The sequence below is a fragment of the Coregonus lavaretus genome, assembly GCF_964263955.1.
Source record: "Coregonus lavaretus genome assembly, chromosome: 12".
Taxonomy (NCBI): Eukaryota; Metazoa; Chordata; class Actinopteri; order Salmoniformes; family Salmonidae; genus Coregonus; species Coregonus lavaretus.
The window spans coordinates 15,601,711-15,627,786 of record NC_139999.1 but is presented as its reverse complement, the minus strand read 5'-3'; the positions used below and the strand labels follow the sequence as shown (position 1 = coordinate 15,627,786).

The window sequence follows — 26,076 nt, the reverse complement described above, 5'->3', positions numbered from 1 at the left end:
ATATGATGTTGGGCGATTAGGCCTGGCTCGCAGTCGGCGTTCCAATTCATCCCAAAGGTGTTTGATGGGTTTGAGGTCAGGGCTCTGTGCAGGCCAGTCAAGTTCTTCCACACCGATCTCAACCATCCATTTCTGTACGGACCTCGCTTTGTGCACGGGGACATTGCCATGCTGAAACAGGAAAGAGCCTTTCCCAAACTGTTGCCACAAAGTTGGAAGGACAGAATCGTCTAGAATGTCATTGTATGCTGTAGAGTTAAGATTTCCCTTCACTGGAAGTAAGGGGCCTAGCCCGAACCATGAAAAACAGCCCCAGACCATTATTCCTCCTCCACCAAACTTTACAATTGGCACTATGCAGTGGGGCAGGTAGCGTTCTCCTGGCATCCGCCAAACCCAGATTAGTCCGTCGGACTGCCAGATTGTGAAGCGCGATTCATCACTCCAGAGAACGCGTTTCCACTGCTCCAGAGTCCAATGGTGGCGAGCTTTACACCACTCCAGCCGACGCTTGGCATTGCGCATGGTGAACTTAGGCTTGTGTGCGAACTCGGTAGTGAGTATTGCAACCAAGAACAGACTATTTGTATGCGCTAAGTGCTTCAGCACTTGGCGGTCCCGTTCTGTGAGCCTGTGTGGTCTACCACAGTTGTTGCTCCTAGATGTTTCCACTTCACAATAACAGCACTTACAGTTGACCGGGGCAGCTCTAGCAGGGCAGAAATTTGACGAACTGACTTGTTGGAAAGGTGGCATACTATGACTGTGCCATGTTGAAAATCACTGAGCTCTTCAGTGAGGCCATTCTACTGCCAATGTTTGTATATGGAGATTGCATGGCTCTGTGCTCAATTTTATACACATGTCAGCAACGGGTGTGGCTTAAATAGCCAAATCCACTAATTTGATGGGGTATCCACATACAGTCGTGGTCAAAAGTTTTGAGAATGACACAAATATTAATTTTCACGAAGTCTGCTGCCTCAGGTTTTATGATGGCAATTTGCATATACTCCAGAATGTTATGAAGAGTGATCAGATGAATTGCAATTGATTGCAAAGTCCCTCTTTGCCATGAAAATGAACTTAATCCCCAAAAAACATTTCCACTGCATTTCAGCCCTGCCACAAAAGGACCAGCTGACATCATGTCAGTGATTATCTCGTTAACACAGGTGAGAGTGTTGACGAGGACAAGGCTGGAGATCACTCTGTCATGCTGAGTGAGTTAGAATAACAGACTGGAAGCTTTAAAAGGAGGGTGGTGCTTGAAATCATCTTCCTCTGTTAACCATGGTTACCTGCAAGGAAACACGTGCTGTCATCATTGCTTTGCACAAAAAGGTCTTCACAGGCAAGGATATTGCTGCTAGTAAGATTGCACCTAAATCAACCATTTATCGGATCATCAAGAACTTCAAGGAGAGAGGTTCAATTGTTGTGAAGAAGGCTTCACGGCGCCCAAGAAAGTCCAGCCAGCTCCAGGACCGTCTCCTAAAGTTGATTCAGCTGCGGGATCGGTGCACCACCAGTGCAGAGCTTGCTCAGGAATGGCAGCAGGCAGGTGTGAGTGCATCTGCACGCACAGTGAGGCAAAGACTTTTGGAGGATGTCCTGGTGTCAAGAAGGGCAGCGAGGAAGCCACTTCTCTCCAGGAAAAACATCAGGAACAGACTGATATTCTGCAAAAGGTACAGGGATTGGATTGCTGAGGACTGGGGTAAAGTCATTTTCTCTGATGAATCCCCTTTCCGATTGTTTGGGGCATCCGGAACACACCTTGTCCGGAGAAGACAAGGTGAGCGCTACCATCAGTCCTGCGTCATGCCAACAGTAAAGCATCCTGAGACCATTCATGTGTGGGGTCGCTTCTCAGCCAAGGGAGTGGGCTCACTCACAATTTTGCCTAAGAACACAGCCATGAATAAAGAATGGTACCAACACATCCTCCAAGAGCAACTTCTCCCAACCATCCAAGAACAGTTTGGTGACGAACAATGCCTTTTCCAGCATGATGGAGCAGCTTGCCATAAGGCAAAAGTGATAACTAAGTGGCTCGGGGAACAAAACATCGACATTTTGGGTCCATGGCCAGGAAACTCCCCAGACCTTAATCTCATTGAGAACTTGTGGTCAATCCTCAAGAGGCGGGTGGACAAACAAAAACCCACACATTTTGACAAACTCCAAGCATTGATTATGTAAGAATGGGCTGCCATCAGTCAGGATGTGGCCCAGAAGTTAATTGACAGCATGCCAGGGCGGATTGCAGAGGTCTTGAAAAAGAAGGGTCAACACTGCAAATATTGACTCTTTGCATAAACATAATGTAATTGTCAATAAAAGCCTTTGACACTTATGGAATGCTTGTAATTATACTTCAGTATACCATAGTAACATCTGACAAAAATATTTAAAAACACTGAAGCAGCAAATTTTGTGAAGACCAATACTTGTGTCATTCTCATAACTTTTGGCCATGACTGTACTTTTGTATATATAGTGTATACCTTGATTAGATAAGTATTCAACTCCCTCAGTCAACACATGTTAGAGTCACCTTTGGCAGTGATTACAGCTGTGAGTCTTTCTGGGTAAGTCTCTAAGAGCTTTCCACACCTGGATTGTGCAACATTTGCCCATTATTCTTTTCAAAATTCTTCAAGCTCTGTCAAATTGGTTGTTGATCATTGCTAGACAACCATTTTCAGGTCTTGCCATAGATTTTCAAACAAATGTAAGTCAAACCTCTAACTCTGCCAATCAGGAACATCCATTGTCTTCTTGGTAAGCAACTCCAGTGTAGATTTGGCCTTGTGTTTTAGGTTATTGTCCTGCTGAAAGGTGAATTAATCTCCCGGTGTCTGGTGGAAAGCAGACTGAACCAGGTTTTCCTCTAGGGTTTTGCTTGTGCTTAGCTCCATTCCATTTATTTTTTATCCTGAAAAACTCCCCAGTCCTTAACGATTACAAGCATATGAAAATATGGAGAGTGTACTCCTGAACCTATTTAGGCTTGCCATAACAGATGGGTTGAATACTTTTTGACTCAAGACATTTCAGCTTTTCATTTTTAATTAGTTTGCTAAAATTTAAAAAAACATAATTCCACTTTGACGTTATGGGGTATTGTGTGCAAGCCAATGAAAAAACTCAATTTAATCCATTTTAAATTCAGGCTGTAACACAACAACATGTGGAAAAAGTAAAGGGGTGTGAATACTTTCTGAATCCACTGTATATGTGATACTGTTCAATTAACCTGGACTTGGTACTGTACTTTATGTTTTGGCCATTGGGAGATTCATACTGTGCTTCTCTCTTCTCTCTTGTCCACTGCCATGAAGGACGTAGCTACTTGTGCTTGTGCCTAGACTGCCTTGCATGTCAGATGGTCTGGTTGGATGTCAAATGTCCACTGGAAAGGCATACTCTCCAGGCGGTTTCACAATGGAAGACTGAGCATCGACCTCTGTCATTCATTCCACTGGGTGAGCAGTTTCTGTAGCATCCTACCCCCTGGTGCAAGGCCAGGCCAGTTGAGAGATACTGCTGTTGGTTAGACTCTGTGGCCCATGGCCCCTGGGTGTCAGTCTGGATGGACCTCCTAACCAGCACAGCTGTCCATGCGTCATTACTATGTGTTGGATGCGAGGTGTACTAGAGTCAATCCCTGACCTGTAATTCAATAATGCATCACGGTAGATATAGGCAGCTCTCTTTTTTGAGCGAATATAGCCATCTCTCCTTTCATATTGTGACAGATCTACGCTGAACCAAGCAATCCATTTATTTTGGTATTTTTAGACTTCCTCTAAAGTAGTATGCCCTTCCAAACTGACTCTCATCAATGTTCCTCCTAAAACACGGCTATGGTTCTACTCCATTAAGGTATTCATTAGCCAGGGTATCTCGTTGATGATAGTATTAGTGAGAGCTCAGCTCCTGTTGATTAAATCTAACACGGTGTCTCAGTAACGGGGAGCGTGCCTGCCTGCCTGCCTTTCCAGGTGCACTCACCTGCTCCTCCTCAGGAGAAGCAATTATTCTTTGTGTGGCAGGATGAAGGAGGAGGCGCTCCCCAGACGGTCACACAGCCAAGCCCCTGCTAATTGGTGATGTTAGGGATTCATACCAGATGCAAGGAGCTCCTAGTTCTCATTCTTTTGCTCAGCATTTTCTCCACTTTGGTTTTGTTTTGCTTTGTCAACACTTTATTTTGATATGCATATCAATAAATGTTTTATTCATGCAATCTAGGAAATCAGACTGGTTAGCCCCATGCTCCTCTTTATTTATTCCCCACCATGATTCACCATGTGTGGGTTCACAGTTACAAATGCGTTTTTCTGAAAGGCTTACAATTAAACAACCCGAGCGAAAATGAATGATTAATGCAATTGTCACTCTCCCACCTGGAGAAAACAGTGCAGGTGAAACCATAGATCCGTGGCATTCTTCTTCTGTTTTTCTGACAGCTTCCAGTCTTTTTAATGAGTCTGTGATGCTAATTGAGTGGCTGGGAGGGAACATTGATCAGCGCTGCTCCCAGCAGAGATGTGCTGTATGGCGCTGGTTTACAGTTCCTGTCTCCCAAAGGGCGTGCACCAGTTCTAGAATGATGTCTCTGGCTCTTCCCGTTTATCATCACTCTAAAGATGTGAAGTTTAATTAAAACTTTGCTATACTAAGATCATGTCAATGTTTATTAAATCACATAAGGGTCATTCCATCTCAAAAAGCACAAGAGGATTTCGACACACCATCTCAGATTGTTCTGACATTTGTTGTTGTTGTTAGAAACATAAGATTAGCATTCCTGACACATTATTTTGTTGAAATATAATTTGTTCTCTGAGAAATTAAGCTAATTGATTGCACCCAAATTGGCCATTTTAATTTATAGGATTCATATAATATTAAATAAATATAGTACCTAACAGCCGATTTGGACCAAACTTTTTTCTAACAGGAATCCAAAGAAATGGTCAAAAGCCACCCACGGACCCTCCACACCCCACACCAATCCCACCCCAACAATTAGTATATTGTATCAGTTCTCTATGTCTGACATGTAGTATGGAGCTGCGGCTCAGAGTATTGTTTCTTCATGCTATGTAATATATTCCCAGTGAATTTTGTGATGTTTCTTTCCCCCTGTTCCGAGAAATTTGTGATTGAAGTTGTTAGGTTTATGTCCCATCCAACATCCTGATAGTACAAGGTTCTGACCATTAGATGATGTTGTTCCAGGTGATTTTTTAATTTATTTTTTAGAGTCTAAAAGTATCTGGTTTAAAATGTCCTCAAGTACAGTGGTGGAAAAAGTACTCAATAGTCATACTTGAGTTAAAGTACAAAGTAAAAATACAGTGGGGAAAAAAGTATTTAGTCAGCCACCAATTGTGCAAGTTCTCCCACTTAAAAAGATGAGAGAGGCCTGTAATTTTCATCATAGGTACACGTCAACTATGACAGACAAATTGAGGAAAAAAATCCAGAAAATCACATTGTAGGATTTTTTATGAATTTATTTGCAAATTATGGTGGAAAATAAGTATTTGGTCACCTACAAACAAGCAAGATTTCTGGCTCTCACAGACCTGTAACTTCTTCTTTAAGAGGCGTCTCTGTCCTCCACTCGTTACCTGTATTAATGGCACCTGTTTGAACTTGTTATCAGTATAAAAGACACCTGTCCACAACCTCAAACAGTCACACTCCAAACTCCACTATGGCCAAGACCAAAGAGCTGTCAAAGGACACCAGAAACAAAATTGTAGACCTGCACCAGGCTGGGAAGACTGAATCTGCAATAGGTAAGCAGCTTGGTTTGAAGAAATCAACTGTGGGAGCAATTATTAGGAAATGGAAGACATACAAGACCACTGATAATCTCCCTCGATCTGGGGCTCCACGCAAGATCTCACCCCGTGGGGTCAAAATGATCACAAGAATGGTGAGCAAAAATCCCAGAACCACACGGGGGGACCTAGTGAATGACCAGCAGAGAGCTGGGACCAAAGTAACAAAGCCTACCATCAGTAACACACTACGCTGCCAGGGACTCAAATCCTGCAGTGCAAGACGTGTCCCCCTGCTTAGGTCAGTACATGTCCAGGCCCGTCTGAAGTTTGCTAGAGTGCATTTGGATGATCCAGAAGAGGATTGGGAGAATGTCATATGGTCAGATGAAACCAAAATATAACTTTTTGGTAAAAACTCAACTCGTCGTGTTTGGAAGACAAAGAATGCTGAGTTGCATCCAAAGAACACCATACCTACTGTGAAGCATGAGGGTGGAAACATCATGCTTTGGGGCTGTTTTTCTGCAAAGGGACCAGGACGACTGATCCGTGTAAAGGAAATAATAATAAGCCATTTAGCAGACGCTTTTATCCAAAGCGACTTACAGTCATGCGTGCATACATTTTTGTGTATGGGTGGTCCCGGGGATCGAACCCACTACCTTGGCGTTACAAGCGCCGTGCTCTACCAGCTGAGCTACAGAGGACCACATGAATGGGGCCATGTATCGTGAGATTTTGAGTGAAAACCTCCTTTCAGCATGACAATGATCACAAACACAACGCCCGGGCAACGAAGGAGTGGCTTCGTAAGAAGCATTTCAAGGTCCTGGAGTGGCCTAGCCAGTCTCCAGATCTCAACCCCATAGAAGATCTTTGGAGGGAGTTGAAAGTCTTTGTTGCCCAGCGACAGCCCCAAAACATCACTGCTCTAGAGGAGATCTGCATGGAGGAATGGGCCAAAATACCAGCAACAGTGTGTGAAAACCTTGTGAAGACTTACAGAAAATGTTTGACCTGTGTCATTGCCAACAAAGGGTATATAACAAAGTATTATTTTCCACCATAATTTGCAAATAAATTCATTAAAAATCCTACAATGTGATTTTCTGTAATTTTTTTCTCATTTTGTCTGTCATAGTTGACGTGTACCTATGATGAAAATTACAGGCCTCTCTCATATTTTTAAGTGGGAGAACTTGCACAATTGGTGGCTGACTAAATACTTTTTTCCCCACTGTATTTGTCACACGCGTACAGCATACAGATACAGAGCCTTTGAGTGGAAATCTGTCAGACAGCGTAAGAGCTGCTGCTGCAGCAGCTTGTGGTGGTTTCAAGACAACTGGGAACTCTGAAAACTATGTCAGTGATCTTTGGGTCAGAAAGTCGGAGCTCTAGAAAAAGGCCGTTCAAAACTATTTTTCCCAGTCGGAGCTCGGTTTTTTCCCAGTTCCCAGTTGTCTTGAATGCACTGAAGTCGGAGTTCCAGTTAGGAACGCAGCATCAAACGGCAATGGAAGGCAGGCTTCATCAGCGCGTCACACACCAATTTGCAATGAGCTGGAGGCAGTATGCATTTTGAAAACATATACTAACTTGTTTGAAACCTGAACGTTTTATTACATATTATGTAATTGCTTCAAAGTAGTCTATAAGATCTCCTCTCTTTTTAAATTTCTAACGGATATTTTATCACATGAAACCTCTTGCATGTGCAGTGTCCTTTTGACAACAGTGTTTTCCCTCTAACTGCATTATGGAACGAACATTCACACATAGTCTACTACCTTGTGCACATTGCTGCACTTATAATGTGAAGAATAATAGTTTTTCAACATTTTAAGCTAAATGTTCTGATCTGTTGCATCAGACTCATTGCTTTTTAAAGTTTTTTTTATGTAGCCTTACTGGTTGTATGAATGTGGGATTTATCCCACAATTGTCCCAGAGTCTGTTTGGAATAGGCTATTTCTTTCTTGACAAGCTGACCAATAGAATAGGTAGCCTAAACTTTTCTACTGTAGTAGATTGACATAGGCTAGTGATTTTGCTGTTCGTTACTCATCTTGTTGGTCGAGGAAAAGTAAATGTGGACAGTAATTCTAACATGTTCAAAGTGCACATCAGAATTCGATAAGAAGGACCGCACAACGTTGCATCCTTGACTTGCATGTTCTCTTAATATGAATTACCGTATTCTAAATGTGATTTCTGTCATTCTGAGCACCGTGGGTGGATGCCCTAATCAGGTTACGAGCCTAATGCATGTGGGTACATGCCAACGAACCCTGACCTTCGAGGATGCGTGCATTTTTGGCCCCAAAGAACACTGCTACTTGAGCTGCTCTTTCTTCATCTGAGTACGTTTTCTCTTATAATCAAAGAGCATCTGGTCGCCGTAGTGGTGGCACAGGTCTACTAATTTTTCCTAAGATTCTATTTTCTCCCTCTCTCACCTGTCCATCTCCTCATTTGAATTCCATGCTGTCACTTGTCCACTCAAGCTTAACATTATTGTCATCTATCGCCCACCAGGTGCCCCTGGAGAGTTCCTAAATGAGTTTGACACCTTGATAAGCTCATTTCCTGACGATGGCTCACCGCTCTTCATACTTGGCGACTTCAACCTCCCGACGTCTGCCTTCGATTCATTTATTTTCAACTCTCTCTTTCCCCTCCTTGCCTCTTAAGACCTCACCCTTTCCCAATCCCCTCCAACTCACAAGGCAGGCAATACGCTTGACCTCATCTTTACTAGATGGTGCTCGCCTACTGATCTCACTGCAACCCTCCTCCAGGTCTCTGATCACTACTTTTTCCTTTTCTGACTCCCTTTCCTCCAACCCTAACTACTCAGCCCCTACCCAGATGGTCATGCACCATCGCAATCTTCGCTCTCTCTCTCCCACTACTCTCTCCTCTTCTATCCTAACCTCTCTCCCTTCCGCTAAATCCTTCTCCCTCCTGTCTCCTGATTCTGCCTCTTCAACCCTACTCTCCTCTCTTTCCGCATCCTATGACTCGCACTGTCCCCTTTCCTCCCGGCCTACTCGGCTGCGGGCAGCTGAGCGAAAATTTAGGAAAACTAAACTTCCGGAGGACCTATCATCCTTTCACTCCCTCCTCTTTACCTTCTCTTCCTCTGTATCCACTGCTAAAGCCTCTTTCTACCACTATACATTTCAAGCTTCTGCCTCTAACCCTAGGAAACTCTTTTCCACCTTCTCCTCCCTCCTTAATCATCCACCCCTCCCTCCACCCGCTCTGTGGATGTCTTTGTCAAACACTTTGAAAAGAAGGCTGATGATATCCGCTGCTCATTCACTCAGCCTATTGAGTCCACTGGTCTCACTCACACATAACTACCCTACACCTTTACCTCTCTCTCCCCTCTCTCTCCAGATGAAATCCTGCAACTAGTGAGGTCTGGCCGCCCGACACCCTGCACGCTCAACCCCATCCCCTCCTCCCTTCTCCAGACCATCTCTGGAGACCTTCTCCCATTCCTAACTTCCCTCATTAACTCATCCCTGACCACTGGCTGCGTCACCTCTGTTTTTAAAATGTCCCGAGTTGCTTTCCTCCTCATGAAACCAACACTTGACTCATCTGACATCAAAAACTATAGACCTGTATCCCTTCTATCTTTTCATTCCAAAACACTTGAACATGCTGTCTCTAATCAACTTTCTCGTTATCTCTCTCAGAACAATCTTTTAGACCCTAGCCAGTCAGGCTTCACGGAGGCTCTCTGCACTGCCAAAGCTGACTCTCTCTCCTCTGTTCTCATCCTCCTAGATCTATCTGCTGCCTTTGACACCGTGAATCATCAGATCCTCCTCTCTGGGCTTGGCGTCTCAGGCTCTGCACACTCTTGGATTGCATCCTACCTGGCAGGCCGCTCCTACCAGGTGACGTGGAGAGGATCTGGGTCTGCACCACGTACTCTCACTACTGGTGTTCCCCAGGGCTCGGTTCTAGGCCCTCTCCTCTTCTCTCTATACACCAAATCACTCGGCTCTTTCATATCCTCACATGGTCTCTCCTATCATTGCTATGCGGATGACATGCAACTACTTTTCTCCTTCCCCCCTTTTGACACCCAGGTGGCAATATGCATCTCTGCATACCTGGCAGATATCTCAACTTGGCTGTCGGCCCACAACCTCAAGCTCAACCTTGTCAAGATGGAGCTACTCTTCCTCCCTGGGAAGGCCTGCCCACTCAAAGACCTCTCCATCATGGTTGACAACTCCACAGTGTCGCACTCCCAGAGTGCAAAGAACCTTGGCGTGAACCTGGACAACACCCTGTCGTTCTCTGCAAACATCAAAGCAGTGACTCGCTCCTGTAGGTTCATGCTCTACAACAGCGGTCACCAACCTTTTCGGAGTCAAGATCACTTTGAGTCAAAACGCAAGTTGAGATCTACCGCTCAGATTTTTTTTAAACATGACTTCAACATAACCCTATGTAACATTAACCAATTAAAAACAGTTCTGTAGCAATGAGGTTTGTGCAGTAGGCTGTAAGCTCAATACATTATCACTGCATATTGACTACGCTTGAATTGCCCTGCCACTGTTGTTCTTCTCAGACCATTTTGAAATTATATAATTTTTTTAATGGATGTGTATGATCACACTGGTAATAGATTAAAAAAAAAGTATTACTTGTGAGGCACAGCTGAGGGAGCATAATAATTTGCTGTAAATGTTTTTCTGGACTGATGGCCTGCATCTGATGGTCAGTGAGGGTAGGGAGGGAGCAGCGGTGAGGCTGCCTCTCACCCGACTCACCGTCCCTCCTCTTCCCTCCCTCCGCTGAGAAAAGGGGACACAGTCTTCCAGCTGATGGCAAAACTTAAGTCGCACTGCATTATTTCTGCCTCATGCACCAATTCATGTTGTTACTCGTATAACCGGAGAAAGTGAAATATTCCTCGATATTATAATAACAAAGCAATAATAACAAAGCAATCTTAACGAAACCCGCATTTAATGGCTTCTAAAACTGTTGAACAAAGTGTTGACAGTGCTGAATAACAACTTAAACATGAACTTACTCATATAAACAGCAGCTCTTTGCTGTATTCGTTGAGTCTCTCTCTAGTCATGGTTTTAAACGTTTTGAAATCTCACATTATCAAGGAGGAAACTGTGCTGACACAGTGATCTGAGTTATCTGATTGGCCAGTGGTAGGCCTATAGGTGCACTTGATTAGTTCTCTGGTCCTGTCGGGTATGCGAAGTTCTACCTTCAGACACATGAAATGGTTCAAAATGGGAACACTTTGCCTTCCAGGCGCTAGGGCTGCAAAGCAAAACTAATAAAACAATAGGAACGCAAGGTTTTTTTACAGAAATGTTTGGTGATCGACTAGGAATGGCTTGGAGATCGCGATCGACCGGTTGGTGACCACTGCTCTACAACATCTGTAGAGTATGACCCTACCTCACACAGGAAGCAGAGCAGATCCTAACCCAGGAACTTGTAGTATCCCATCTGGACTACTGCAACTCGCTGTTGGCTGGGCTCCCCGCTTGTGCCATCAAACCCCTGTAACTTATCCAGTCGCTACAGCCCGCCTGGTTTTCAACCTTCCCAAGTTCTCTCATGTCACCACGCTCCTCCGCACACTTCACTGGCTTCCAGTCGAAGCTTGCATCATTTTACATTTACATTTTAGTCATTTAGCAGATGCTCTTATCCAGAGCGACTTACAGTTAGTGAGTGCATACATTAATTATTTATTTTTTTATACTGGCCCCCCCGTGGGAATCGAACCCACAACCCTGGCGTTGCAAACGCCATGCTCTACCAACTGAGCTACATCCCTGCCGGCCATTCCCTCCCCTACCCTGGGCCAATTGTGCGCCGCCCCATGGGTCTCCCGGTCACGGCCGGCTACAACAGAGCCTGGATTCGAACCAGGATCTCTAGTGGCACAGCTAGCACTGCGATGCAGTGCCTTAGACCACTGCACCACTCGGGAGTATAACTGCAAGACCATGTTGCTTACCTACGGAACAGCAAGAGGAACTGCCCCTCACTACCTTAAGGCTATGCTCAAACCCTACACACCAACCCAAGCACTCTGTTCTGCCACCTCAGGTCTCTTGCCCCCGCCCCCTGAAAACCATGTGTTTGATGTATTTGATACCATTTCACTTATTCCGCTCCAGCCATTACCACGAGCCTGTTTAAGGTGCCACCAACCTCCTGTGTTTGAAACAGTGGCCAGGTAAACAAAACCAAAACATGGGTTTCTGTTATACCTTGTCCATTAACTGCTCACAGGTTAAGGAAACCAATGTCATTTTGGAATTTGGGTGAACTATCCCTTTAACATTGAGGGTGGGCAATTCTTTTTTTAAAAATCTGCTAATAGTAGGAACAGCACCATCTAATGGTCAGAACCGGGTAATATCAGGATGTAGGACATAAACCTAACAACTTCAATGGGACATAAACCTGGGACATAAACCTAACAACTTCAATGACTAATTTCTATGAACAGGGAAAGAAAACATCACAAAATTCACTGTGAATACATTATATTGGATGAAGAAACAATACTCAGAGCCAAAGCTCTATAGTACTTCAAACATAGATAACTGATACTATATACTCGTTGTCAGGGTGGGATTAGTGTGGAGGGTCCGTGGGTGGCTTTTTACAATTTCTTTGGATTCCTCATGTCTTACTCATTGTTATAAAACAGTTTGGTCCAAATTGGATGTTGGGTACTATATTTATTGAATATTATATTAATCATATAAATTAAAATGGCCAATTTGAGTGTAATCAATTAGCTTAACTTCTCAGAGATCAAATTATATTTCAACAAGACAATGTTGCAATCTTATATTTTTCTAACTACAGAAATGATTTCAAAACAATCTGAGATGGTGGGTGTCACGGCTTGCTGAAATGACACGCAAAAACCCATAATGTCTGTGATGGGAGACGGCATCTTTGTAAAGAGCAAGTCACTGTGACTCATGCATGGAGGTTTGTTTTTTCCTCCTGCGTGACTGCCTAGTAGTTGCCATGGTGGAACTTTGTCTGATGCAAGCCGGTTCAAAGTTTACCAATGTATTAAGCCAAGGAAAGTGCAGGCTGGTGATGTAGCAACTATACTTGGCATAATACAGTTGTGTCTCAGTAAAAGTAGTCTGTAACTAACTGAATTAAATAATGTATGTCCACTGTTAAGTCCACCACCTCATCTATGCGCAACTACAATATGCAGAGATGAGAACAGCAATTCTATGCACATAGTCAATACCTGCTTGAAAGTTTAGTCAATTGCCTGTTGGTCAAACATTCTGTTCAGCACCCCCCCCCCCCCCCCCCCCCCAGTATTCTCCAGTCTGTGCTGTTGTTACATCATCCATCCAGGGAAAGAAGCATTGTGGACCTGAGACTGGGATACACACACATGTCTGTCACATCCCTGGTGACTTCAGTCTAACCAGCAAGGACTCTGTCTGTCTGAGTGGAAAGAAAACAAGTCCAATTATGCCAGCTCAAGTGCAATGCAGCGGGGGCAAGCAAACAAGATGTTTGTTATTTTATTCTTTATCACAGACACCCTCTACTGAAATTATATTTTTTGTTCCAGTAAGATGAAAAACATAATGGAAAATAAGAATTCTGGTGCACACACACAAACATTCACACACATCAACTAGATACACTATATATATAAAAAGATATGTGGACACCCCTTCAAATTAGTGGATTCGGCTATTTCAGCCACACCCGTTGCTGACAGGTGTATAAAATTGAGCACACAGCCATGCAATCTCCATAGACAAACATTGACAGTAGAATGGCCTTACTGAAGAGCTCAGTGACTTTCAACGTAGCACCGTCATAGGATGCCAGCTTTCTAACATGTCAGTTCTTCAAATGTCTGCCCTGCTAGATCTGCCCTGGTCAACTGTAAGTGCTGTTATTGTGAAGTGGAAACATCTAGGAGCAACAACTGCTCAGCTGCGAAGTGGTAGGCCACACAAGCTCACAGAACGGGACCGGCGAGTGCTGAAGCGTGTAGCACATAAAAATCATCTGTCCTCGGTCGCAACACTCACTACCGAGTTCCAAACTGCCTCTGGAAGCAACGTCAGCACAATAACTGTTCGTCGGGAGCTTCATGAAATGGGTTTGCCATGAGAATGCTACCTGCCCCAATGCATTGTGCCAACTGTAAAGTTTGGTGGAGGAGGACTAATGTTCTGGAGCTGTTTTTCATGGTTCGGGCTAGGCCCCTTAGTTCCAGTGAAGGGAAATCTTAACGCTACAGCATACAATGACATTCTAGATGATTCTGTGCTTTCGACTTTGTGGCAACAGTTTGGGGAAGGCCCTTTCCTGTTTCAGCATGACAATCCCCCCGTGCACAAAGCAAGGTCCATACACAAATGGTTTGTCGAGATCGGTGTGGAAGAACTTGACTGGCCTGCACAGAGCCCTGACCTCAACCCCATCGAACACCTTTGGGATGAATTGGAACGCCGAATGGGAGCCAGGCCTAATCGCCCAACATCAGTGCCCGACCTCACTAATGCTTGTGTCTGAATGGAAGCAACTACCTGCAGCAATGTTCTAACATCTAGTGGAACACCTTCCCAGAAGAGTGGAGGCTGTTATAAGCAGCAAAAGGGGGACCAACTCCGTATTAATGCCCATGATTTTGGAATGAGATATAAACCCATTCAAATACCACATAGGCCTACGATAATCAACCAGTCTTCACATACCTGTTGAAGGGGTTGTGAAATGAGTCATGGATTTATTTGCATCCTACTTCGCACAAACACAGTGGTTTACCACTCAATTATATGCAATATGCATCAATTCATGTGGCTATAGATTAAAATAGGGCCTCTTGATGTGCTAGTCACACACTTGTACACACACACACACACAAACACACACACATGCACATTGACGCCACACACACACACTCACACAGAGACACACACACACACACACACATCATTTCCGTACTTTATTTAGAGGTGAGAACAGACAGCTGTCTGGAAGAAGCCAAACCCTTCACAGAGCATTTTCAATCTGCTAAACAGCTCTCACTGGTTGCAAAATTATGAAGATCAAAAACAACAATTTAAAGTGGTCGATGTTTTAATGATCCATGTCCAGTTTCTCTTGCCATTGTGGCTACAGTGAATTAAAGGGAATCTCGCCTGAGACACTAGAAATCAATTACTGAAAAAATCACATTTCTTAGATTAATAAATTCCTATTTTCAGTGAGGTCTGTTGAATTCAGTCATATTATTCATTGAATCAGGCACAAATTAGTTTGATAATTCTCTTTCCAGATGAAAAAAAGACACATTCTGAGAATAAAAGCTAATGTCCATTAAAAGTCCATAAAGGTCATCCCATAATCAGTGGGTGAATGAAATTGGCTTGGTCTTATTGCAGATGGCAACAGTAATCACACAAAATTAAAATGTGATTAATTTATATTTTTGGAATAGGGTTTATGACCTCTGTCTAGACATGTACATCTCCATTAAACAGTGATGCTGCTGCTGTCTAACCTGGATGAGACTAATCTGGATAAATAAATAAAATTAAATAATCATTTATTTTTTATATGTGTTTAATCTTGCAAGGATGTGGGCATTACTTCAATCCTTACTCTCTCAATCGGAATTGTGTTAAGGAACCTGATTATGACCCCATGAAAATTAAATGGAAAAAGTATGAAAACACTATCTCTCTCTTATAACCTGCATTTTGCATGAGAAATGGGGGAAGTGTGTATGAATGTCACAATAATAAATGCAGTCACCAATTTGAGCCTGGTGGGAATTCAGAGCGCTGTAGCGCTCGGCGGCAGTATACCCGGGTGCCTTCACCTGACATGTTTCCTCTGCCAAATATCATGCAGATGAATCGTGCTTCTTGTTTTTTTACAGTTTAGTGTGTCCGGGGTACAGTATTTGAGGTCAACAGGGAGTACAGAAAAGATAGCTGCATGTGTTCCATGAACATGGTAGGCTTTAATAGTTAACTATTTTTACCTGTACTGTAGAATAAATGTACAGTACACTATACACTGAGTATACCAAACATTACGAACACCTTCATAATATTGAGTTGTACCACCCACCCCGTTTTGCCATCAGAACAGCCTCAATTCTATCGGGCCATGGACTCTACAAGGTGTCGAAAGCGTTCCACAGGGATGCTGGCCCATGTTGACTCCAATGCTTCCCACAGTTGTGTCAAGTTGGCTGGATGTCCTTTGGGGGGTGGACCATTCTTGATACACACAGGAAACTGTTCTTGACATAAACTGGTGCACCTGGCACCTACTACAGTACCATACCCCGTTCAAAGGCACTTAAATATTTTGTCTTGCCCATTCACCCTCTGAATGGCACACATACACAATCCATGTCTCAATTGTCTCAAGGCTTTAAAATCCTTATTTAACCTGTCTCCTCCCCTTCATCTACACTGATTGAAGTGGATTTAACAAGTGACATCAATAAAGGTTCATAGCTTTGACCTGGATTCACCTGGTCAGTCTATGTCATGGAAAGAGCCGGTGTTCTTAATGTTTTGTATACTCAGTGTATGTCTACACAGAATAAGAGTGAAGATGATGTGCTGCTTTAGTTAACTGTATCACATATTGGCAATACAATATCCAAATCGGGAAAGGGAATGTGACATAATCAGTGGAGAATGGATTTGCTCTGACTGTCACATCTGTTGCAGAGGTCATAGGAGTTCAGACTTGAGGGAACTTACTGCAAGCTATCTTCAGTCATTGAGTTTACACATACATTATTTTGCCAAATCATGTTAGAGCCACTCCCAAATTGTTTTTACAACAGGCATAGTTTGAAAACAGGAAGAAAATAGTTTAGGTTTACAGGGGGGCTGTATTGTAGTTAGGGTTTTTGTTTTGAAATGCATTTTGTCACATTACCTTATCAGTCACCTGACATCTCCAGCAGGGGAGGTACCTTAGAGAAGATCCCTAACACAAACAACAAATGTGTTCATTTTCATTGCAAAGTTCTAGAGAAAACAGAGTTAATATTTCCCCCCAAAAAGTCTGAATGACTGCTCACAGGGAATCAGAAGCATGTCATTTTAGAAATTGTGCAATTTGTGAGGGTAGCACAAAAGCTATGGTCACAAACACAGGAAATCATTCCCCCAGTAAGGTATTTTGGCTGTTATTGTTTATTTAAACATTGCATTGAGTAATGCAAATTGTAGTGTTTTGAGTGGCTTTGTTATTTATTGAACAATGTAGCATCGATACATCCTGCTGCTAAAAAGCTTTTCTATTCCGGACACAAAATAAGTGGCCTGGTTCTCCATTGTAGAGGCAATATGCACCCCTGCCGCATGCCAATAAGAACACTGACCTTTGATGTTTTAAACAATTCAGGAATCAGTCATTAATATATTTTACCCAGGCTATCCACAGGCAGGTGTTAAATACACTCTGCTTTTGTTTGTTTGTTTCAAAATGATTCCACAGACAGTCCACAGTCATATCTTGATGGATCTGGTTACAGTATGAGTCTGCTACTACTGCAGCCTACAGTGAAAATGGCTGGAGATTGGCAGGGCAGTGTGGTGTATAACCCTTGAATCACATCTACTCACATTGGCTGCGTTTAGACAGCAGCCCAATTCTGATTTTGTTCTTCACTAATTGGTCTTTTGACCAATCAGATCAGCTCTGAAAAAGATCTGATGTGAAAAGATATAATGTGATTGGTCAAACAACCAATTAGTGTAAAAAAGATCCGAATTAGGCTGCCTGTGTAAACGCAGCCATTCTAGGCCAAAGGTAACATGGTTACAAATGCTGTCACTTATTCTTTATCCTATGGCTTAATGACACTAAAGGCTTTTGTGAAGTCATGCACAGATAGCCCGTTGGATTCCCAGCTGCCCATGGAGTAATGGAGATTGCCGTTCTGTGTGTCATTTTACTGAGAGAATACAAACCACAGCCAAGGAACGCTAACCACACATCTAATTGCTTAAACGTCAGCAGGGACACAACTACTCCAATAGCACTCTGGGAAAATAGGACGCAAGTTGACAAAAGGCAAATGAAAATGTGTCCCCGACTGTTGTTAGGTATAAATCAGGAGCTATCCTATTACCGCCTAAATAGCTTTTGTAGACACGTCTCACCTCCAATAGCTATTTTCTGTGCCATGGTGCTGTGACAAGCAGAATTAATTGATATATTTTGTCTGCTTGTGGTTTGGCCCTCTAATGGTTTTACCAGGGCTGGCCTGTTTGCTGCCTCTGACTAATTGCCTGTTTTTCAAGCAGGTTTGATGTCTGAGTCTGCGTGTAAGCTGAGTGTTGTTTTCTCCTGTCTGTGTGTCCCCTATAGAGAGCAGTGTCCTGCAGAGCCCAGTGTTCACCAAGCAGCCTGGCAGCATTGTGTTCCCTGTTGACTCCCAGGAGAACAACAGAGACGTGGTGTTCAGCTGTGAGGCCCAGGGAAGCCCAACTCCCCTTTATCGGTGAGTGTACAAAACCTTAGGAACACCTTCCTAATATTGAGTTTTACCCCCTTTTGCCACTCAGAACAGCCTCAATTCGAGAAGGCGTTCCACAGGGATGCTGGCCCATGTTGACTCCAATGCTTCCCACAGTTGTGTCAAGTTGGCTGGATGTCCTTTGGGTGGTGGACCATTCTTGATACACACAGGAAACTGTTGAGCATGAAAAATCCAGCAGCGTTGCAGTTCTTGATACAAGCAAACCGGTGCGCTAACATACCCTGTTCAAAGGCATTTACATTTTTTGTCTTGCCCTCTGAATGGCATACATACACAATCCATGTATCAATTGTCTGAAGTCTTAAAAATCCTTCTTTAACCTGTCTCCTCCCCTTCATCTACACTGAATGAAGTGGATTTAATAAGTGACATCAATAAGGGATCATAGCTTTCACCTGGATTCAAATCCAATTCTATTGGTCACATGCGCCAAATACAACAGGTGTAGACTTTACAGTGAAATGCTTACTTACGAGCCCATTCTCAACAGTGCAGAGTTAAAAAGTTAGACAAATATTTGCGGAAAAAAATCCTACAGAAATAGTAATGCAATAAAACCAATAATGAGGCTATATACAAGGAGTACCAGTACTGAGTCAATATGCATGGGTACGAGGTAGTTGAGGTAATTCAGTATGTACATGTGGGTAGGGGTAAAAGTGACTAGGAAATATAATAAACAGAGTAGCAGCAGCATATGTGAAGTGTGTCTGTGTGCGTGGCGTCAATATGCGTGTGTGTGTGTGTGTGTGTGTGCGTGCGTGCATGCGTGCGTGTGTGTGTGTGTGTGTTGGAGTGTCAGTGTAGTATGTGTGAGTCTAGTGAGTGTGCATAGAGCCAGTGCAAGGGATTCAGTGCAAAACAATTAAGATAAAGAAATAAATTATAAAGGGGGTCAATGTAAATTGACCGGGTAGCCATTTGATTAAATGTTCAGCAGTCTTATGGCTTGGGGGTAGAAGCTTTTCAGGTGCGTATTGGTCACAGACTTGGCACTCCGGTACCGCCTGCTGTGCGGTAGCAGAGAGAACAATCTATGACTTGGGTGGCTGAAGTCTTTTACAATTTTTAGGGCATTCCTCGGACACCGCCTGGTCCTGGATAGACAGGAGTTTGGACCCAGTGATGTACTGGGCCTGTACGCACTACCCTCTGTAGCGCCTTGCAGTCGGATGCCGAACAGTTGCCATACCAAGCGGTGATGCAGCCAGTCAAGATACTCTCAATGGTACAGCTGTAGAACCTTTTGAGGATCTGAGGGCCCATGACAAACCTTTTCAGCCTCCTGAGGGGTAGAGGCGTTGTCGTGCCCTCTTCAGACTGTGTTTGTGTGGAACTTGAAGCTCTCGACCCGCTCTACTACAGCCCCGTCGATGTGAATGGGGGCATGTTCAAACCTCTGTTTCCTGTATTCCAAGATAAGTTCCTTTATGTTGCCCACGTTGAGGGAGTGATTGTTGTCCTGGCACCACACTTCCAGGTCTGTGACCTCCTCCCTATAGGCTTTCTTATCGTTGTCAGTGATCAGGCCTACCACCGTCATGTCGTCGGCAAATTTAATGATGTGTTGGAGTCGTGCGCGGCCCCGCAGTTTTGGGTGAACAGGGAGTACAGGAGGGGACTGAGCACGGCACCCCTGAGGGGCCCCCGTGTTGAGGGTCAGCGTGGCGGATGTGTTGTTGCCTACCCTCACCACCTGGGGGCGGCCCGTCAGGAAGTCCAGCATCCAGTTGCAGAGGGAGGTGTTTAGTCCCAGGGTCTTTAGCTCAGGGATGTGCTTGGAGGGCGTTATGGAGTCAAACGCTGAGCTGTAGTCAATGAACAGCATTCTCACGTAGGTGTTCCTTTTGTCCAGGTGGGAAAGGGCAGTGTGGAGTGCAATCTGTGGATCTGTTGCGGTGGTATGCAAATTGGAGTGGGTCCAGGGTTTTTGGGATGATGGTGTTGATGTGAGCCATAACCAGCCTTTCTAAGCATTTCATGGCTACAGATGTGAGTGCTACAGGGTTGTAGTCATTTAGACAGGTTACCTTGGCGTTCTAAGGCACAGGGACTATGGTGGTTTGCTTGAAACATGTAGGTATTACAGTCCGGGTCAGAGAGAGGTTGAAAATGTCAGTGAAGACAATTGCCAGCTGGTCAGCGCATGCTCTGAGTACGCATCCTGGTAATCTTGCTCACATCGGCTACGGAGAGCGTGATCATACAGACGCCCGGAAGAGCTGGTGATCTCACGCATAGAAGGCATTTAGCTCATCTGGTAGGCTTGCGTTACTGGGCAGCTCTCGGCTGGGTTTCCCTTTGTAATCCGTAATAGTTTGCAAGCCCTGCCACATCCGACGAGAGTCAGAGCCGGTGTAGTAGGATTCAATCTGAGTCCTGTATTGATGCTTTGCCTGTTTGATGGTTCGTCGAAGGGCATAGTGGGATTTCTTATGAGCGTCTGGATTAATGTCCTTCTCCTTGAAAGTGGCAGCTCAAGCCTTTAGCTCAGTGCGGATGTTTCCTATGGCTTCTGGTTGCGATATGTACGTATGTACGTATGGTCAATGTGGAGACAACGTCATCGATGCACTTATTAATGAAGACATTGACTGATGTGGTAAACTCCCCAATGCTATCGGATGAATCCCGGAACATATTCCAGTCTGTGCTAGCGAACAGTCCTGTAGCTTAGTATCCGCTTCATCGGACCACTTCCGTATTGAGCGCGTCACTGGAACTTCCTATTTGAGTTTTTTGCCTGTATGCATTAATCAAGAGGATAGAGTTATGGTCCAATTTGCCAAATGGAGGGAGGGGGAGAGCTTTATATGTGTTTATGTGTGTGGAGTAAAGGTGATCTAGAGTTTTTATCCCTCTAGAAATGAGATAAAATGGATTTCAGTTTTCCTGCATTAAAATCACTGGCCACTAGGAGCGCTGCCACTGAATGACCATTTTCCTGTTTGCTTATGGCCCTATACAGCTCGTTGAGTGCGGTCTTAGTGCCAGCATCGGTTTGTGGTGTGAAATAGACAGCTATGAAAAATAGTAAATAGTGTGGTCTACAGCTTATCATGAGGTATTCTAACTCAGGTGAGCAGAACCTTGAGACTTCCTAAATATTAGAGATTGCACACTAGCTGTTGTTAATAAAGAGACACACACCACCACCCCTGATCTTACCTGACTCTGCCGTTCTGTCCTGCCGATGCATAGAAAAACCAGCTAGATTTATATTATCCATGTCCTTGTTCAACCATGACTCAGAGAAGCATAGTATATTACAGTTCTTAATGTCTCGTTGATAGGATAGTCTCAAACGGAGCTTGTCCAGTTTATTTTCCAGTGATTGCACATTCGCCAATAGAACAGAGGTTAGAGGCCTTTATAGCGCAGTCTTCGCCTTCTACGAGTGTTGGGGATTAGGGCCTGGTCCGGGATAATCAATAAGGATTTCGCCTCCAACTCATTGAAGTAGAAGTCCTCATCCAAATCGAGGTTAGTGATAGCTGTTCTAATGTCCAGAAGCTATTTTCAGTCATTGGAAACAATGGCGAAAACTTTAGGTACAAAAAAAAGTTAAGATTAGCGCTAAAAAAAGACACAAAATAGCACAATTGGTCAGGAGACCGTAAAACCGCCGCCATTCCCTCCGGCGCCATTGTTCCTAATGTTTTGTGCATAATACACAGTCTCCCACCAATAGCATTTCCCCCTGTTCTGTTTTTGTGGATCGATCATTTTATGTTTGGTGAATTGTATTTTATTCTGATGTAGACGACTCTGCTGGACACAAAAAAAAATTATTTTAATTTTTTGTTTTTATTGAAATCTCATTGGAATTATTGATTCATGAAGGATGAAAACAATAATTCCACTTAAAATATAGTATGGAACATTATATTTCCTATTTTTGGAAATGCAAAGTGTGGCTCTGGTTATGTACAGTACCTGGTTCAAACATACTGTGAAGACAGAGGCTCAAAGAGAGTGGCCGTGTTTGAATACCCATACTAGCGTACTACATACTTAAACTGCATACTATTTACTCATTGTTGCATACTATTTAGCATGTACTGTTTAGTAAAAAGTATGCAGTTTGTCACGGCCGCAACGCAGTAGCGGCTCCAGATTGGCTTAGTAGGTGAAGCGGGGCTGAGTGCGGGTGGACTTTTCCAAATTCAACAGACTTGCATCGCATTAACCAGCCTAATAATAGCTAATTTTCTATTTCATTAACCTCTAACTCTGAATATAATAGGAATGGAGCTATATGCCTCTGGTTATAGGCAGACTATCACATTCAACCTATACCATAGTCCATGTAGCCCATCTAGCCCATTTAAAAAGGACTGAAGACAGAAACAGATCATTTGGTTCCATTTCAACATATTTATTAGTGAAACCAAAGTGCTGTAACATATATAAATTAAATCAAATAGCCTAGTACACACCCCAAAACCTTTCAAATGTTCAAATCAAAATGTTATTGCGCAGAAAAACTTTGACGGTCGGGGTGCATCGCAAATTCAGAACCGCTGGACAGCAACATAATAAACTAAAGCACTGATCATTGGGAACGAGATCAGAATGACTGCTAAGGCTTGATCCATACATTACATTACAAAACTAAAACAATCTGTTAAAATCAAAAGGCCTGATTAACATGACATCAATAACGCAGCCAGATCCCGAGTCCCTGGTGCCGACACATTCAGAAATCAAAAGGTGGTTTAGTATTTAGTTTAAAAGCTCTGACGAAGGCCAAGAGAACAAGAAACACTTTTCAGTGAGAAAACAGAAATCCACTCTGGGTAAAAAATTAATGTTAAGACTGTTTTCAAAGATTTAGACTACGATGCAATACTCGTGATCATTGTAAGGAGAACAAAAAATACTTAGCCTACATTTCAACACCACTGCTGAAGCTTAGGGCATCTTCCCAATTAAGTAGTGTAGTTTTGTTGTTGGCTACTTGAAGAGAACTAGGGCCTATCATTTGCAGCCCACCTCTTCCAATGCATTGTGGAAAAGTGTGCATCGAATTCTACTAGATGAAGAGCCTAAATGAGCATAACATCCTGGCATTTAAACCATACTCGATATTCGGAATGTCGCATACTATTAAACATTTATTTTCGCATAATGAGAATCCGTCATGTATGACTGCGTTGTTTCCCGCTATTCGTTGATTTCGGTAGCTCATCCCCATATCTAATTGGTCAGCTGTTGTCAAAGCCGAAATGAGAATGACATCCAGGCATTTAAAGTATACTTTATTTCCCAAATGTCGCATACTATTAAACTCTTGTTTTTGTATACCCAAACGGCCTACTATTTAGGACGCAAGTGTGGGTATTCAGACATGGCCAGTGTCTCTTTTCCTCTCTCTGTACGGTTCATTAGTCTATCGAAAGGTTAGTGTGTTGTATCTCTGGCAACTACAAGGTTCAAATCAATCATGTTTGCTCAATGAAATTGCTGGGGTGAGATTTAGAATGATTGGTACATTTAACACTTGGGATTGAGCCAGCTTAAAGGATGACCTAATCAGCTGTTTCCTGTCAAGGTCGCTGTACAGTCCTGTCAGAGCACAGAGCCTGGGCCAGGATGGGCTGCCTGCCTACCTTCTAAGACTGTCTTCCTGAGGGCAGCTGCAGACTAAATCATCTTCAAAGTTCATTAACTGCACATCACACAATCGTATACTGTGACTGGCTGACCTAAGAGGTTGGGCATTAAATGTGGTTTATCCTCCTATATGCTTTAAAACTGTCTGTCCCTACAAGCATAAAGCTTATAACAGAATATTTACTCTGGATAAAATGGTATTTGTTCTGTGGCACTGGGTCTATTTGGTTTTCCCCAAAATGAAAGCGCCATGCAGAAGGCTAAAGGAAAGGAACAGACCGTGTAACATTCTACAAACTTATAAGCCAGATGGCATGGTATTATACCACTGTATGGACATCCTGTTGGAACATGATTGCATAAAGCATGTGCTTAACAAACGGAGCTGCTATACCAGTGTCCCCCTCTAAAATGATTAATAGTCTGTTAGATTATTAGATCATCTGCAACATGTACATGTACTTGATTTAATTTATTGCTCAATGTATCATAGCCGTGATATTACCCGACTCAATTCAATACAACATTCAATGATTGTCAGGTCAATATCTAGTGGCAAGACCAATGGATTTTCATCTTAGTGTGTTGGCCTAACTCACTCACTTATTCCTTCCCGCAGAAAGCTCCTTGTGCAATTTAATGTTCCGTTGTTGACCTAAAGGGAAGTGGAGTTTTGTATTTTCTCACTATTACCATATCAGTCAAAGCTCTGTCTTCTCTCATCCAGAACTTGCAGGAATGTGATATTCAAATTGTTGGCTCTATTGAGTCACTCTGTTGAAGAAGAATATAACAATTTTGAATAGGCAGACTGCTTTCATTTTTAATGGAATACACATTTTTCTCTGACACAAAAACAGCCTAGTATGAGATCTGATGAGGACCACATCTCTGAGATAAAGGATCATGTTAGAGGCTCTTCTCATCTTATCAATTGTAGGTTCTCTCTCTGAAAGCCTGAGTAGTTAGAGTAGACTCACTACTGTGCAGTAAAATATTGATGTTTTTGTTTTTCTTCCATTGGAAGTAAGCAAATGGCTTGAGTTGCCTTATGAGACGGTCAGTGAGGACCTTTACCATACTGTAGTGTAGAGTAATGAGGCTCTGGAGACCAAAGACTTGCGTATGTACTGTAAGGCTGATTTGGAGTAGGCATGGTAATGTATCACTGAACCATAATAAATCTACAGTGTCTACAGTACTAGCCTGTAAATAAGTTAAAGTCTATGAAGACGTTGTTTGTACACAGTGCTACTCCCATAAGCACTATGTATTCAATGGCATGGTCATATTGTATTCTGTAAGAAGAAAGCCACCTTGAACTGTTTATAATCATATATTTTTAGTTTGAACTACATGTAGCCTTTTGCTCAAGCAATGATGTTTAGCCTCTTATCTTTACTCTGTTCCAGTCATAATTGCCATAGCACAAGAACACCATGTATGGATCTGAGTTATTCTTCCCTCTCTATAATGAAGCCCTGGGAGAGATAACCCTCAGGCCCAGTTTCTATACAAATGCTTATTATGGTTGGTAGTTGTCTAGATGGTAGATGAAAGAGAACAAAGACATTGATGTCAAACGTTTTGTTTTTAACCTGGCATTAACCTTTTACACTTGTCCCTTTATTAGTATGCCTTATCTCAGGTGAATCATACCATGAAATACCTTGCATCTATTCAAGCAGAGCTACACCAACCTAATGGAGATATTCTTACGAATGCTTTGGCAAAGTCACCCTATTTGTTGAGCTGTTTAGAATCCATAAAGACAATCAAGTATTCTCCTCACTCCAAATAAATACTCCGCAATTAATCGCTCTGGACCCTGATCATCAAATAAAATAAAATAAAATGTATTGGTCACATACACATGGTTAGCAGATGTTATTGCGAGTGTAGCAAAATGCTTGTGCTTCTAGTTCCGACAGTGCATGTAATATGTAGCAAGTTATATCTAACAGTTCCACAACAAATATCTAATACACACAAATCTAAGTAAAGGAATGGAATAAGAATATACATTTATAAATATATGGATGAGCAATGTCATTGTCA

At 43.0% G+C, this 26,076-nt stretch overlaps 1 protein-coding gene across 1 annotated transcript in view; it reads left to right on the top strand.

Moving 5' to 3' along the window:
• The window catches only part of LOC311139011 (contactin-4-like), a 217,979-nt gene that overhangs the window by 67,900 nt on the left and 124,003 nt on the right, over positions 1-26,076 (top strand). Inside the window, exon 3 of the mRNA XM_084173839.1 lies at positions 18,231-18,363. Coding sequence (XP_084029965.1) covers positions 18,231-18,363 — 133 coding nt within the window. The remainder of the gene's footprint in view (positions 1-18,230; positions 18,364-26,076) is intronic.